The 17080-nt window shown below is 45.7% G+C and overlaps 1 protein-coding gene across 5 annotated transcripts in view; it reads left to right on the top strand.

The window, feature by feature from the left end:
- The window catches only part of HEPHL1 (hephaestin like 1), a 54894-nt gene extending 38039 nt beyond the window's left edge, over positions 1-16855 (top strand). For all 5 annotated transcript variants that reach the window (XM_025146895.3, XM_046899742.1, XM_046899741.1 and 2 more), the window contains 14 exons: positions 606-745; positions 918-1049; positions 3489-3700; positions 4143-4293; positions 5453-5665; positions 6835-7048; positions 8264-8403; positions 9328-9468; positions 11654-11760; positions 12190-12412; positions 13097-13236; positions 13865-14024; positions 15042-15122; positions 15202-16855. In XM_025146895.3, the coding sequence (XP_025002663.2) occupies positions 606-745; positions 918-1049; positions 3489-3700; positions 4143-4293; positions 5453-5665; positions 6835-7048; positions 8264-8403; positions 9328-9468; positions 11654-11760; positions 12190-12412; positions 13097-13236; positions 13865-14024; positions 15042-15122; positions 15202-15404 (2257 nt within the window). In that variant the 3' untranslated portion in view covers positions 15405-16855. The remainder of the gene's footprint in view (positions 1-605; positions 746-917; positions 1050-3488; positions 3701-4142; positions 4294-5452; positions 5666-6834; positions 7049-8263; positions 8404-9327; positions 9469-11653; positions 11761-12189; positions 12413-13096; positions 13237-13864; positions 14025-15041; positions 15123-15201) is intronic.
- The last annotated feature ends 225 nt before the right edge of the window (positions 16856-17080 follow it).

Genomic DNA, 17080 nt, shown 5'->3' with positions numbered 1-17080 from the left:
CCTGCACTGTTATTAACTTTAATTGGATAGAGCAGGGAGGATTTAAACATCCTTGTTGAGAAATTGGATCTGTAACTGCGATGCTTAGTAGTTGCCTTCTGGAAGCACTTATCTCCCTCCACAATTATGTCTGTGGAGAAAGTGAGCCCTGGTGATGTAAGCAAGCCCTTATGTTGAGATTCCTCAGGCAGCTTTCACATTTGAAATGAGTGTATCTCAGAGTGCCATAATGGCAGATTACTCCCTCAGGATTGCTGATGGAGATGAATTGTATGAATTGTATTGCCGCCCAGGAAAGCTAAAGGTTAGAAACCCACTGAGAACAAGCAATGGCACAGGTCTTGCCCTAAGGTAGTTAGAGGTAAGTTGATGTGGCACTTGTCCTAAGTTGAACATCCTAAAGTCTAATGCACAGTGAATGCCCATTTGTTAACTAATATATAGCTGTGATTCAGGTCGGTAATATCTCCTCTAGAGAGCTGGAAAAAGTGTATGCAAACTTGGGAGATCAATCCTGCCATGGCTGGGGTGATATCTTTATCCTGAATTAAGGTTTTTGCCTGAGCCTCCACTTATTTAACCAGTTCAATTTGTTAATTCCACAGTGAATCTGCAATATATTTTACACAAGGGATTGACAGAATAGGAGGGCTATACTGGAAGGTTCGCTATGTGGAATATACCGACGCGACGTTCAGTAAGAGGAAGATTCAGCCAGAGAACATGAAACACCTGGGAATACTTGGTACAGTGAATATTTTCCCATCCTGCCATTCCATTGGATTTGAAAGCAGAAGTCCCCTTGGATCCAGAGGGGAAATTTGTGGATTCAGCTGCCAGCCAGCCTCGTCTTGTTTAGATGGAAATGCATTTGTTGGCAGTTCTTCTAATACCTTCCCTTACCCTCTCTCTTTAAGGCCCTGTTATAAAAGCTGAAGTGGGAGATACAGTGCTAGTTACTTTTGCCAACAAAGCCAGAAGGAGCTACAGCATTATGGCCCATGGTGTAAGCTTCAGCAAACTGTCAGAAGGTGCACCCTACTTGGATGGTAAGCTTTTTCTGCAACGCGGCACTGTCACATCCAGAATACACGAACCTACAGATCTTCTCCTGTTGCTCTGCAGCTTTGCCCTTTTTGTGGATAGTAAGGCATAGAAGGGATGATTTGGTTAGTGTATGTCTTCCCTAAATGCCACAAGGTACCCCCTGATCTGCCTCTGTACTGGTTCTTTCCCTTGGGCATGTGCCCAGCAAGGTGGTTGAAACTAGCCGAGGTCCATCTGTTAATGCTCAGTACAAGCCAAAAGCCCAATCCAATTCACACTATTTCTGATCTAACATCATACAACCCCAGCTAGTGGCTCTACTCTGGACACGCTCCAAAATAGTGTTGTTTAGGATCTGGGCTGATGATGCCGTGATGGTCTTGCTGAATTTTTGGATATAGCTATCCACCAGGTCTGGGCTGCTTCACATCTGATCTTCTCACACAGGTCAGGTACTTTACCTCCTTCATTGCCAGGATAGTCAACATCCAGGCATCTGTTATCCGACTGACCCAGAATGTGAAGCAGTAATGATTCTTATTGATCCTCTTAAATACGTAAATACCGGAGCAGAACATTTACCAAGGCCTTCCTCTCATTCTGTGCAAAGATAGCATCTTTATCATCCAAATGTAGCCATTAACTGTGCGGTGTCATGTCTAATTGGTAGGAAACTCCTTCAGTCAGAGGCAAGAAACAGCCTCTTCAGAAGGTGCAAAGTCCCATTTACTTTGAACACTTATTTTAGGAGACAGCAGATCACCTCTGGGGATGTCTCTGTCTCTGCTGACTACAGAGGGAGACTAGATTGGGGTCAGAACACATATTGAAGATTTAGAGAGCTCGTGTTAGATGAGTTGAATCCCACCCATAGCACCTATAGAGATAATAGTGTGAAAATGTATTTGCTGCATTTGCAGCATTGAAGAGAAGGTCAGTTTTCTTGTTGTCTAAATTGTTTTCCTTCCACCATAACACATCAAAAAGAAACTCGCAGGACATATCCTTCTTTTGAGAACTGTGCTAAGAGAATTAGGTCAACAGGCCAAGTCATAAAATCACATAGTAAAATAAACACAAAAGGCATGAATCTAATTCTTTTGTTTCCAGTTGCTGACTGTGCAACACAGCCAATTTTCTAGCAGGCTCTGCTGTATCCTAAAATACCTAGGTTGATTTCGGCCTTGAAGTCACTTGTATTCTAATGCCACCCACACCAGATATAGTTCCGTAATGGAAAGGCAGCTTCTTCTCTCTGCTTGCAGTCCTGTTGTGCTTCTGTTTAAACCCCACGGTAACAGCATCCATTGGCACTGCACCCTTTGGTGTGGAGTAGAATGAAACCAAATCTGACCGTTAAGCAGTAGTGTGAGTGGCTCACCTCTGCATCTTTGGAGAGGAGGATTTCATGTCAGATTTATTTCTTCATAACAGTGCTCTCTGTCTTACAGTGGCTACACTACATGAGTGATGCTACCTCCAGGCTGTGGGGTGGCCTCATTACAGCCTTTCAGTACCTCAAGGGAGCCTATGAACAGGAGGGGAGCCAACTCTTTGAAAGGGTAGATAACACAAGAGGTAGAGGACAAGGGGAAATGTTGAACTCTTCAACCTTTTAAGTTGAAGGAGGGAAGATTTAGGTTGGATATCAGTCCTTTACCACGAGTGTGGTGAGGTGCTGGAACAGGCTGCCCAGAGAGGCTGTGGATGCCCCATCCCTGGAAGTGTTCAAGGCCAGGTTGGACGGAGCCCTGGGTAGCCTGGTCTAATATTAGATATGTACGTTGGTGGCCCTGCCTGTGGTAGGGGGGGTTGGAGCTTGATGATCCTTGAGGTCCCTTCCAACCTGGGCCATTCTGTGATTCTGTGATCCACCCTATGCAGGACAGCAGACAGACACCAAAATTAACTTCTGAAAAAGTTAACACCAACCTCTCTTTGGAGACTCTAACAGAGCTTCGTGTGCGTTGCTGCAAAGCCAAAAAGAAACAATTACCAGGATCAGATTTGTTCTGAATTTCTAAGCAGTCACAGCTTTGGCTGCACTTGCTGATGTAATTGCTCTGTTGGTGCTTAATGAGAATTCAGAGTCTGTGGTTGCACCTCAGATGAATCTCACGATAGGGCAGGTAGCCTACAGACATTAGAGGAAGCCAATTAAAAGCAAAGACGAGCTCTGCATGTTTAGTCTGACCAAATGCAGATAATTCAGATAGCATTATGTCAGTGTCTGTGTCAAACTTGTTCTGCGAGGAACGGCTCTATGTGTCCCCATGGCATGGGGCTCTGGGAGATGTCCCTATGGTAGAAGTCACCAATCTACAGGATGGTACTTGAACCTGTCTGCAGAAACCAGTGGCTATGCCTGACTCCCACCCAGCAGTTGTATTCTGGAGGACACCTTCCCATAACTTTTGTCTTTCTCTACTTTCTCTCTACAGGATATATGAAGCCAGGAGCCCACGTTAAGCCAGGTGAAACCTTCACATACAAATGGAGAGTGCCTGAAAATGGAGGTCCGAGTGAGAGTGACCCACCGTGCCTCACCTACCTGTACTACTCAGCCACTGATGCTGTCAAGGACACCAACTCTGGCCTGGTGGGGCCTTTGCTGGTCTGCCGGAAGAATGCACTGAATGAGGATGGGACACAGGTGCTCAAAGTGGAGAATGGCTTCTCCAAAACAGGGTGGTGGGCTGTGGGGAGAACAGATTTAGCACTGTTCCCAGCTCAGATTTAAGAGCTTAAAGAAATGTCATTCCTCAGGGTAAAAGCTGATCTATGGGGCAGATAGGAAGGTGAGACTGGTATTCCCCAACACTCGGACTTGTCCCTTGGTTTTCCATCTTTTCCATGCATTCATTAGCAATCACTGCATCTTTCCATCCTCGGTAAACATCACTTTCTTTTTTTCTTCTGGCTCATGGAGGAGCGCCAATCCAAATCCTCTAAAAGGATGTAGTAAGGAAGCAGCTGCAGCTTTTTGTGGTTTTTTTTTTGTTGTTGTTGTTGTTGTTATCAAAAAAAGATGATTTTTCACTTGGGTAATGCTCTGCAGAATAATTTTAGTGTGTTGGCTTTCTCCTTGGCTACAGAAAGGAATAGACAGAGAATTCTATCTCCTCTTTTCAATCTTCGATGAAAATGACAGCTGGTATCTGAACAAGAATATTGAAGCTTTTACTGGAGACCCTTCAAAAGTGGATGAAAATGATGCAGATTTCAAGGAATCCAACAAAATGCATGGTATGAAACGTATCTGATAACGATATCTTTTCTGCAGTCAGCAGTGGCAAAATTCATCCTCATTCATAGCTGACTGCAGTGTCTTGGAGGGTGAGGTGCAAAGTTGTTAATCAGTATTTGGCCAGTTCCTGCTGTCCTTTGAATGTTGAATCCTTGTCACATTAACAAGGACTGCAACCACCTATCAACTGCAGCTGGAGAAAGGGAATGGAGTGTAGCTTTGGGTCTGTATGAAGGTATAATGCCAGAGTCACACATCAGCTGCAGAAAAGCTGGTGTTCATTGGTGATTCCAGTGTAGCTACAGGCCTTGGCACTGGCTCCAGCAATGAAGGTTCATCCTCTCTGCTCCGCCAGCTCCACTTGGGCAGCAACCACTCCAGCAGAGGAGGGGAGAAGACTAAGGAAACGTCCAGCCATGGTTTAAAACATCACTTCTGTATGTAAATGTCTGACTTTGGCATGGATATCTATACGTTGTTCCTGACATGACAGACTTGAACAACTCACAGAACCTGTGATTTGGTCTTGCTGAGAACACTGAGAGTATGTACTGATGGTGAACAGTTAACTACTGAGCAAAGTGTGTGCAGGCACTGCAGGTACAATGTCTCCAACTATCACCCTGCAGTGATTGTCCCTCTTTGAATACATTTACTATAAACTCAGCTCTGGAGTTTCTGGATCCTTCTATTTTATTTGTCTGTTACGAGGTGGTATCTCATGATGAAATTTAAAAGAGAGACATTTTGGGACTAAAGGTGGATGTCAGAAGTCAGTATCAGATGGGAAGGCTGCATCAGAACTGAAGTTTTTTAAGTCCCACTCCGCGTCCTTGATTATCTGGTTATACTGAAAAGGATGTATCTAATTTATATATTTAACCAGCGACTGTGAAGCACTCTGGAAAGTTTGGAGGAGAATCTCTAAAGCCCTGCAAAGGATTATTACAAGATTTTATAGGTTAAGAGAAATGTAGGAGTTAAGAGCTTGTAAGAACAGCATTTAAGCATTAATGTGGTATCATCCACTGCTACCTTTGCTTCACAGAATGCCCCTTTAATTAATGTTATGACTTGCTCAGTCGCAAGCTTCTTGCCACAGAGGTGATGGGAGGCTCTGTGCCGAGCCACTAACCAGGTTCTTTTCTTCTCCTCCAGCTGTCAATGGTTACTTGTTTGGTAACCTGCCAGGCTTGGCCATGTGCAAGGATGACAAGGTCTCCTGGCACCTCATCGGACTGGGAAGTCACTATGACATGCACGGAGTTCAATTTCAAGGAAACAACATCGACCTAAGAGGGACAACGAGGGATGGCCTGGCCTTGTTTCCTCATTTATCAGGGACAGCACTGATGCAGCCAGACCGTGTGGGTATGTTCCTGTGCTTATCTTGGTGTTCTGGCACCCACAGAAATCAGGCAGCCTAAATAATAACCGAAGAGATGGGAAATGTGAGGGAGAGAGAAAGTGTGGGGGTAGGCAGTGAAGATGGAGCCAGGCGCTTGTCAGTGGTGCTCAGTGCCAGGACAAGAGGCAATGGGCATAAACTGGAAAACAGTTGGCTCTCTCTGAACACCACGAAGTGATTCTGTGCTGAGTGGATGACGGAGCAGTGGCACAGGTTGCCCAGAAGCTGTGGGATCTCCTCTTTGGAGACCTTTCAAAGCCACCTGGACATGGCCCCGGGCACCCTGCTCTGGGTGTCCCTGCTAGAGCAGGGATTGGAGCAGATGGACCCAGAGGGCCCTTCCCACCTCAGCCATTCTGTGATTCCATGTTGACTTTGGGGACTTAGTGCAGGTGGGAATTCCGGCAGGACTGCTTTTCTGGCAAGGTGCTGTAAATGAAACATATACGTACACCAAAGAGTAGAGCTCTGCAAGGCAGCAGGTTCTTTTCTTGTGTGTGTTCTATACATTCCACTGTCCGTCATGAAACTGCACTCTAGGAATTGCACTGAACAGCAGAGTCTGGGAGTTCATTATTTTTTGACTGCTAACCATCTACTGGCCACAAGCAGACATGAATGAATGATCATACCTTTACAGTCACCACCTGTGATTTTTCTTATCAGCATGTTACTTTACCTTTTTCCCTGCTCCTACCCTAGAAGCAGAATGAGTGGACTGAGATCCAGAGTGGACAGGGTTATGCCTCTCATCTTGGTCCACTGAGCTGAGTGTGCATAACTGAAACAAGCACTCTGCTTCTCCATGCCTTAATTGGGGTTGGCGAGGTGCATGTAGGACTCCTGGGTGCCCACTCTGTGACACCTCGTGGCCACAGTCCATGTGGTGACTAAAGGAGATGACTGATGTTCGCCCACATTACCAACTAGTTTCCCCTCCAGCCATCTTAGTTTTGCAAAGCCAATGGGCTCTGGATGATAAAAGCAGCCCCTCACCTGGCTTTCTGTACAGCATCACAGATTAGGGTTGATTTTTTCGGAGGACAGACCGGAGATGAACAAAGCACTGGAGTCAATTTGCCAGGCTGCTTGCTTTCACAATCACCTCCATCTCAGGAACTTTCCTTCCCAGGCACATTCAAAGTGGTTTGCAGGACTTTCGATCACTTTGTGGGAGGGATGAAGCACCTCTACGAGGTCAGCAGCTGCCGCAATGCCAGCCGAGCCCAGCAGCAGCACGGTGCCGTCAGGCTCTACTACATCGCTGCGGAGGAGGTGGAGTGGGACTATGCCTCAAATAAGAGCTCAGCACCAAAGATTTACAACGTCAGCAGCAATGAGGAAAGGTACACGGAACAGAAAGTGTGGCGGGTGTGGGGCACAACACTGCTAGCCAGCCGAGGTAAGGGGCTGTCCATTCTGCGCCGTGCGGAAGGCTTCTAAGGCTTCTGTCGCACAGTCTTCATGCGGTAACAGGCATGAGTGATGAAGAGGATATTAAATCCACTACTGCCCAAAGGGTACTATGGTACGCTCAGTATTGCAGTGCGCACGGCTTGTACGCAGTGCGCTGGGACGCACTCACGGCTCGGCCACCAGGGGGAGCGCAAGGAGGAGCAGCCATGCGCAGGACAGCTCGCGAGTGCCCCCTGGCGGCCAGGCAGCGCCAGGACCCGCCTCACCGCAGGTGGTGGGGGTACAAAGAGCATCATCCTTCAGCAGGTGCAGGAGGGAAAAGGAAATCTCTCCAGGGTAAAGCAGCCTTCTTTTACCTCTGGTGATAGCAGTTGCTCTCACGAGGTTAGGCTGTGGTTTATCTTCCTAACATTGCCTGATATCACCCATGTAAAAAATAGTGAAAGCAGGCGTCGTGATAGCATGCCTTCCAGTATTTAAAGGGAGCTTATAAACATGAGGGAAATCAACTTTTTACTAGGGCACATAGTGATAAGACAAGGGGGAACAGTTTTAAACTAAAGGAGGGGAGAAGTAGGTGAGATGTCAGGGGGAAGTTCTTACTGAGAGTGGTGAGGTGCTGAATAGGTTGCCCAATGGTGGATGCCCCGTCCCTGGAGGTGTTCATAGCCAGGCTGGATGGGGCCCTGGGCAATCTGATCTAGTACTTAATCTAGCTGTTGGCAACCCTGCCTGTGGCAGGGGGTTGGAACTTGGTGATCCTTGGGGTCCCTTCCAACCTAAGCCATTCTATGATTCAGGTCTGCAGGGAAAGACAGTGTCTTTTGTTGGGGTATGGATGCACTGGGATGAGTGACCAAAGCCACTCATAGCTTGAAGCTGTTCTGTTGGCTGTGCTGAAGGATTTGTGTTCCCAGATGTTTGTGTTGAGTGCAATATGTCCCTGGCTTTGAAGACAGTGTGCATTTAGGGAGGATTATCACTGTTATTACTTGCTGTTTAAAAGCTCCTACAGCACACAGGGCTTTGCATCGCATTGGACCAAGCCATAAATTCCTGCCACACCTACTATGTATAACACAACTATAAGGAACCTTTGGACAGGTAAGCTTTGTGCTTTTAATTTTTCCCTTTTTATTTTGCAGCTACGGGCACATTTTTCTCAGCCAAGGGGAAGACCTAATTGGTACAAAATACAAGAAAGTGGTTTACAGGGAGTATACAAATGGCAACTTTACTGAGCGCAAAGAGAGGACAGAAGAGGAGGAACACTTGGAAATCCTGGGCAAGTAGCTCTCATGGCTCACAGACTGGATGGATGATAAGTGAGAGGGTTAACAAAAACAAAAGAGTTTTTCCAGGTTTGTTAACATGGAAAAGTGGTAACACTGATGACTATTCCAGGCTGTTGGTGATTTTACATCAAGTTTGTGTAAGTGCTGAGCGTAAGAATGCTTTCCAAGTTGGATGGTTTATTCCCAAATATGAAATAAGGAGTTTCTGAAAGGATCCTAACAGGGAAGATGCAAAAAATGGAACTTACAGGATGTACCTTAACGTCATAGAATCACTCAGGTTGGAAAAGACATTAAAGGTCATTGAGTCCAACCATGACCTAAGCATGCTACCCTAACTAACAGCCCTCCGCTAAATCGTGTCCCTAGGTAGATTAATTCAACAAGGGCATAGATTTGTATCTGGAATTGGGCAAGATCAAATTTTATGTATGTCATAAAATAACCATCAGCCCACGTTTTCTATGGGATGAGGAGTGGGCAACAACCAATCGTAAAATAGTCAACTCCTACTTCTATATAGGAATACTACTTCTATATGGGAATAAAATACTACTTCTATATAGGAATATATTTGACATTGCCTTTTTATCTTTGAAGAAATAGTTTGATAATAGTTTGACCTATCAAAAGCTGCTGAAAACTATCCACAAAAGCTTTCGTGAAAAACAAACTGCTCAGAGACCTGTTTCCAGAGTGAATTATCTCTCTTGCTGTCTAGAAAGAGAAAAGAAATTATGTCTTTATATGGAGTTTTTCAGTGGCAGAGATAACAGACCGGTTTTGATGGCTTCACTGGAAGAGCCTGAGGGCTTCAGGAAAGACCAAGGCTCCTTTCCAAGGTTGAGCTATTGGAAGATGGCTGCAATTCAGAAAAGCAGCATTAATCACTGGCATCTTCTGTTTCCATTTAGGGCCATTGCTTCATGCCGAGGTGGGTGACTCCGTGCTGATCGTGTTTAAGAACAAAGCCAGCAGGCCTTATTCAGTGAGCGCACATGGGGTAGAAGAAGTGGGTTGTGAGGAACAAACTGAGGCACCAATCACCCTCCCAGGTAAGGCTGTGCTTATTGTTTTTCTTTCAGCTCCAAAGGCCATATATAAAAAATGTGTTAACATACGAATGATACTCCCTCCTTCAAGCTTATTCACACTTGTGTGTTCTTCCAGGCGTGATAGGCTTAGTGTTTATTCAGATGCAATTCTCTGTGTTATTGTGTATGTAGGTTCTTGATCAAGTGAGTATGTTCAGGCACAGAATGAGCCTTTATTCCTACTGGGGTAGAAAGAGGAACGTAGTATCCCTTGGCAACTTCCAAAATGCATTAGAAAGCCCATAATCACGGCCAGGGGGGCCTAAAACAGTGCTTAGCCCCGGGGCGATGCTCTAAAAATGTTTCAAAACTGGAGAAACTCGGGGGTAGGGCTGCAGCTGGCAGTATTTAGCTCTGCCCCTTTCTGCTCACCACGTTTATGGAGAGCGGAGGCGTTGTGTGGGCACACTGCTGTAATATCTCTCGTGTCCACGTGGGAGCAGGCTTGGGATGGTTGAGGGAAGGTGTCTGCAAAAGGAGTACTGTCAAACCAGACTTCAGGGCAGGCTTTTCCTCAGGCTTTTGCAAGCGGCAGTTAACAAAAAGAACAAATCTCTCAAAGCCCGAATAATTCCTAGGCTGTTCAGCAGCCCCACCTGCACCTGGAGGTCCTGGCTGGCTGCTCACCCTAAGCTAACCAGAGCCCAGACAGTCCTATTTAAGCCAAAGAAGTCATCACTTGGACTGACAGTGTTGTATGTCCCCATGGCAAGAATGGCTGAATGGCTCTGAGACTGATGAGTTTCTTGTTAGTTTTCTGTCCTGTTAGTGTAGTGGTACCCCTTGAAAGCCTTTTTGATCTCTGCTAGGTCAATAGGCCCGTGCTGTAATGCGCAGAAGGTTCTTGTTCTTGTTCAAGAATAAATCATATCGCTTAATTTACACTGTGAGACCCATCTTATATAGTGATATTTGAGTCTTTACTTAGTTATTGCCATACTGTAGCAGCCAGTATTGCATGAATCATAATCATAGAATCATAGAATCGCTCAGGTTGGAAAAGACCTTAAAGATCATCAAGTCCAACAGCGACCTGACCATACTGCCTTAACTCTAATAACCCTAGCATCTGTTGGGTAGTGGCTGTACCAAGGCCATGGTCAACAGTTCCAGGACTTCTTTGTTTTACCCTGTCTTGTAGCATGTTGAAGGACATGGTTTAGTGAGAACTATTGATGATAGGTGGATGGTTGGACTGCATGATCTTGTAGGTCTTTTCCAACCTTGGTGATTCTATGGTTCTGTTACCAGTTTTTTTCTCAGGCTTTGTTGCCCTGGAAACTTCTAGGAAAGAGATTGTTTGGTTCAGCATTTGTCTGGCACTTAGAAAGACAAGGTGTTGGCCACTTCTTGTCCTCCTGTTCTTTTTTTGGCTGGAGCACCAGTAGCATAGTCAGTTCATCTGAATACAGACGTGTTTGTATTCAGTGCAGAAAACTGAGCCTCATCCAAACAAGTCATTTCCTCATCAGATTGTTTTTAAGAATTAGAGATCACTGAATCTCTTCTCACCCTCAGGAAGGATGTGAGAGAGGTGATGGATTTGGGGAAGGAACGGGGGCTCTTCAGCAACTGCAGAGGAACAGTGGCTTAGTAGGAAGAGGGAAAGGCTCTTCCTGGCATTCCCAGTCAGCAGCAGTTCTGATATTTAATCAGCTCTCCTCTCCCATACAAGAGCCAATATAGTGCTGCAGCACCTTCTCCAAAGTCCTGGTGGCAATGGCCGTGTTGTGGTGCCCCTTTCAACTAAGAAAGTCCAGGAAATATCTTCCGGAGCCTGGCTCCCTACAATTGCAACAGACCCAAAGCGTTGGCATCTGAGACCATTTATCTACCAGTTTGCCCAGGGTGAAGGCTGAGAAGCTGAATCTCTGAACAGATTCCCTCTGTGGGTATGTTACTGCTGGGCACCCTTTGCAGATCTCCTTTTGGAGGTGACATCTGCCTTCTTTTACACCGCTGGGACCTCACTGACCTTCTGAAATGCAGAAACATGAGCACATGCCATCCCCGCATGCTTACGCAGGAAGCTTTGATGCACATCATTTTTTGATGGGGAGGGTAACAGCTATCAGTTACACACTTCTCACTACACAAAGCTGCTCACACACAGCTGTTCTTGGTAAATGTTTTCTTTCTCTTCCAGGGGAAATAAACACCTACAGATGGAATGTCCCCGAGCGATCTGGCCCTGGGAAAACAGATCCCAACTGTATCACTTGGGTTTACTATTCAACAGCAAATTTTGTGAAGGTAACCAAGAAGGTTATTATTATCACGGTTAATTACAGATGACGTTGTTTTAGATAGAGTATCCTATCTTGCAAGATGTTTCCACAAGGAGCACAAGTTGGAGGAGAGGTTTACAGAGCTGGATGCTTTGTCATCTTTGCGAACAGTTGCATGTGTCTTGGTTATTTTAATCTACTGAAGTCCTCAGGGATACACTGTGGTAATGTGATTCCCTCCTTAAAGAATAGCTGAAGGGATGAAGGCACTTGAGATCTCGGGACTAAAATGTAACGAGAAGGACATGCTTAAGCAGATGTGGGCATGATTTTTTTCTCACTTTTTTCTTTTTCCTCAGATATTTTATCTTTATTTAATGTGTTGCCTATTTGTATTTATTTCATAACTGGATGAAGTAGAAAATCTGTAACACGCCTATTTATTTCATTGCAGGACACATACAGTGGTCTGATTGGCCCTCTTGTGGTTTGCAGAAAAGGAATTCTAGATAAAAATGGCCTGAGAAAAGACATTGATCGTGAATTTACTCTTCTGTTTATGGTGTTCGATGAAAACAAATCCTGGTATTTGAAGGAGAATATCGAAACATACCTTCACAAGAGTCCTGATGATTTTAATTTCACTAAGAACTTCGTAGAAGGCAACAGCAAGCATGGTATGTAGGACTCGGTGGCAGCAACCGAGAGGATAGAGGTTTACTTTTCCCAGCCCTTTTAGGAAGACACTGACTTAGCCTGCAACTATCCAACCACGTGACACCTTCATAGACTGCAGCACTGGAAACAACAAGATTTCAGGAGGCCCAGCCAAGACAAGCCAATTCAGTCTTATCCTCATGGGGAGAGGCTGCCCTGCCAAAATTCTCTTGTCATTTGAGAGCTGCCTTCCTTGTTGACTTGTAGGAATGCAAGGATGACATTTTAAATCTATGTCTGTAGAAGCAATCAGCCCAGGAGCCAGACAGAACAGAACAAATGGGGGCAGGAACAGCCCTGGCAAAGCAAACTTCTGCTTTTACAGATTCTACCCATTTTAGGCAATAACTGTTCCCTCTTTTTCCATGAAGCTTCCCAGCAAAACCCCTTTTCGTTCAGGAGATTGATCTCAACAGCTGAAAACCCTACCTGGTGCTTCTCGAGACAACTGAATGGTTGCTGCTGTGCACTTAGGTGAAACAAAAACGTGACCATCTCCCTGCAGCCACTGCAGAGAGCCCTTGACCTGCCACGTGTGCTGAGCACCCATTCTCCTTGAAGAGAAAGTACAGATGGTGCCTGATGGTTATCATCACCCATTTCATAGCCAGTTACTAATCGGTCCTATTTTGTCATTCTTCCAGCAATCAATGGGAAGATTTATAACAGTCTCCTGGGTCTAACCATGAATGAAGGTGATACGACAAACTGGTATTTGATAGGAATGGGTAATGAAGTAGATGTACACACAGTCCATTTCCATGCACAGACCTTCATCTTCAAGGTTGGTAAAATGAATCAGAGTAAAACTTTTACAGTGTGATTGAAAATTCCTGAAAAAAAAGTCCAAGTTCTGGGCTATTTTTGCAGTGTGAGCACGTAGCCCTGCTGATACTGAGGTCAGTGGGAGATATGCCTGTAAATGAGACACAAAATGAATGGGATCCTTGCCATGCTTCTACAAGTCTGAGCCTATTATAGAAGATGAATGAATGTCACTATTAGAGGAAATGGTCACGTGGCTTGAAATGCATACTTACCCACAGCTATAAGGGAAGACAGAGGGAGGAGAGCAGAGTTCTGCCTACTTACAGAACGGTTTGATGTTGTGACAGCTTAGGAGGACAACTGGGAGGACTATCAGAAAATATGTTTTTCAGAGGGTGGTACCTGAGCTCAACCAGTGCCTGAAGTCCTTAGGAGGAGACTCCTTTTGCTAATTAATTGATTGATAAAATGTGGGTTTCCTGGGAGCCTCAGCTTCCCTCTGTGAGGCACCCCATGTATGTCTAACAAGAAGCATTTTATCTGCCTCAAGGAGTGAAAAGTCTAATTGGAATATTTCAGTGCCTGGGGGGTATTTGGATACAGTAAGGCAGGACTCTTACGATGCTGATTTTGCCTTGCCACAGACAGATAAAGGCCACAGAGGAGATGTATTTGACCTTTTTCCTGGGACTTTCCAAACTGTTGAACTTGTAGCAGAAAACCCTGGAACGTGGCTTCTGCACTGCCACGTAGCTGACCACATACATGCTGGCATGGAAACGACCTACACCATCAATAAATCAGGTGCAGTGGCAGAAATACATCCTAGGGCTCTAAGGTGGTATCACAGTGACGTGGGTGAAAGGCAGGGAAGTAAAGCGACTCAGCTGTCAGCACTGCACTTTGCACGCTGGTGGGAAGCACCTGGAAATCCCTGCATGCTGCCCTTGGCATTTAGCATCATCTGGGGGTGCCTGAATGATGTGGCAAGGAACAGTTATCTTTGCTGCACTCTGCAATGTGAAAGCAGTTGGTGCTTCACCAGAGCCTCCCTGGAGGCACTGGCAGCCTGCAGACCATGAGTCATCCACAGGTGGTGCAGAAGGCAACTGCAAAGCTGTCTTCTAGTTTTGCTGTAAGACAGGCACAGGGCTGGTTCCTTCCTGCAGTCAGCTCTGGCTCACAGGAATATTCTCATTCCTTCTTGCACAGGCAGAGGTCAGCTGAGCTATAAGATGCTCCATTTTCTTGGTTGTTCATGCAGCCCAAGAAAGAGGTGTTCCTTTGACTGAGTTGGCAAGCTTTCTAAGAGCTGCTGATCCCTTCCACCACTTGCAAGTGGAGTCAGAAGTGCTTTGTGAGCACCTCCATGTCACAGAATTTCACACAACACCCGGGTCCAGCATCTCCTGCCTCAGGCAGTGCAGTCGATGCTTCCCATATTCCTCTGCAGGGACTGCAGAGCCCCAGCAGGCATGCCTTGTACCTGTAACCCTGGCAGGGCAGAATGAGAAACATAATGCCAAATGTAGCCCAAATCCTCCTTCCTTGGACAGGGTGAATTTCTTTTATGCGTTTTATCCCTTCTGGCTTTGAAATTTCGATTGAATAAGCAAATGTAGAAATGAAGCAACAGATCACTGTAGACAAAGTGGACTTAGTCCACGGAGCAGCCTGGAGCAATATGTTTATAACTGTGCTGATGTAATCAGGATTTCTGTTCAGATTACAAAGGTAGAAGGAACTCGGGGAAACCAGTGCTACTTTCCCACTGTTTTTCAAGGCTTTCAACTTCACTGTATTTTTTCTCTCTCTGCACAGAGCTGGAAGCCCCTTCAGGAGGAGGACTGACGACCGCAGCTTATGGTACAACGACTGCACAAAACAGGACCACCACAAAGGGTATGGATTTTTTACAACACCATTTCAAACTTTCCATGTTTATGTGCGGATTCCTCATGAAGCACTTCTCTTTGCACAGATCCTGACAGCCAAGGGGACAACGTCTTTGGCAAAGCTCTGAATCCCAGAGAAGCCAGCCTGATGCTCGCAGCCTTTGTTTCCGTCGGACTCATTCTGCTGTTGACCACACTGGCCTTCCTCTCCCTCATCACCCACCAAGGAAGCAGGATCCAATATCAGGCTCTGCGTGACAAAAGTGCACTTCTAGCAGATTCCCTGTAAATCCCCACTTTCAGCACCATCCACAGAGCTGTGCCGGGCTTCACAAAATGCTGCTGCTACAAATAGAGCAAGACACATCTGGCAGCCCCATCCCATTGCCAGCCCTCCTGAAAGCTGCAGGAAAGGGCTCCAGGAGCCACGTATCACCCACTGCCATTCCCACCCCACCGCCACTCAGCTGTGCCCGAGGCACCACACCTCTTGGCCAACGTTCCCATGGGAGGATGGAGCGGGCAGGATTGCACCCATGTGCTCTGTGCAGAACCACGGGGCGCACACTGCTTTAGCATCCAGCTCCTCAAGGCACAGGTGTAAGTCTGGAAGTCCCTGAGGTTTCCCAAAGGGAAGCCAGTCTTACACCAGAGTCTGCATCAATGAATTCCCCGGCACTTAACTGATTTTCCCTCTGTTTTGTTCCCTTCGCCCTGTTAAATGAGGAAGCTGTGCACTGGGACAGATTTTTAAAGGCATTTAAGTACCTACCAATATACTTCGGCACCTGATGGAGCTCAGCATCTGCAACAGATTTGTCAGTCCCTTTAAAAATCTCGCCCTGAGCAGCCTCAATGAAGTTATACTTTGTGATTGCTGCTCGTTGTGGTCCTGATTCTGTAACTCTTCTCTGCACCGAGCAGTGCTTCATTCCCAAACTTCAATTGGGTTGCTGATGTCTGTGCTCTGCAGGAAAGACAAACAGAATCAGGCCGTGTTTAATACTACTTGAATGTTTATAGCTCATGTCTAATTACATAGCACTCACTCTTGCCAGCCAGCTGCTCATGTCAGCTACAGCTCTTGCAGAGGAACTCCAGAACAAGCACATCTGTGAATCTGTTGATCCAAAGCTGATTTTGAATGTAAATCCACTTCGCCGTCCTCTTCTATTTTTTCCCCAGTTCTGTAGTTTGAATGTTGTTCAAATGCAGGGAATTGTGCTGCCCATCCCTTGTACTGCAGCTTAGCCATGTCCTGGGTCAGTGCCCGGGTATTTGAAATGTAGAAGTTTCCTGGGTGCTTATCAGTTGATTCTTGATCCCTTGTTTTCTCCAGTTATTTAAGAGCATGCATGTGAGGTAGAACTGCAGGACTGAGCCCAATCAGGAGTTATGCTATAGCAATAAACACTTCCACACTCATTTTCTAAATCCCTTCCTTGAGCTGATAAAAACAGATACCCCATACCCTGTTATCTTTCTACTTTGTAAACATAAGATTGAGGTCTCCTGTTCTGTCCAAAAGCACTGTGCAGAACATTTGCTCTCTGTCTACATGCAAAACTAAAGCCTTTCACTTAAACATTCACAGTTAATAAAGGAAATGATTTGATACTTTTCCTTTTAAAGTAGCTAACGGGTCTGACATTTTAGAAAAAGAATCGTAAATATATTTTTCTCCATAGTAGCCAGCCAAAATGATGACAAGGCTAATAAAGATCTGGTTATTTGTACAAACCTTCTGGCACAGCTTGTTTCACTTGGCACGCTTCTCAGCTGGATGATGGCTGGAAAACAAGAATGAAGCCTCCAGAGCTCCTCAAGGCCTCGGGTTGTCATCACAGCTTGCCTGGGTGACAGAGGCTGCCACAGAGACCAGAAGGCATCACAGAGAGCATAAAGCACAGCATTTAGCATTACCTACCTGCCTCGTGCAGTAAAGGCACCCTGCATTGAGGAGTT

This window comes from Gallus gallus, chromosome 1 (genome assembly GCF_016699485.2).
Source record: "Gallus gallus isolate bGalGal1 chromosome 1, bGalGal1.mat.broiler.GRCg7b, whole genome shotgun sequence".
Taxonomy (NCBI): Eukaryota; Metazoa; Chordata; class Aves; order Galliformes; family Phasianidae; genus Gallus; species Gallus gallus.
Note: the sequence above shows the minus strand (reverse complement) of the source record. Positions and strands in the feature narration are given on the sequence as shown.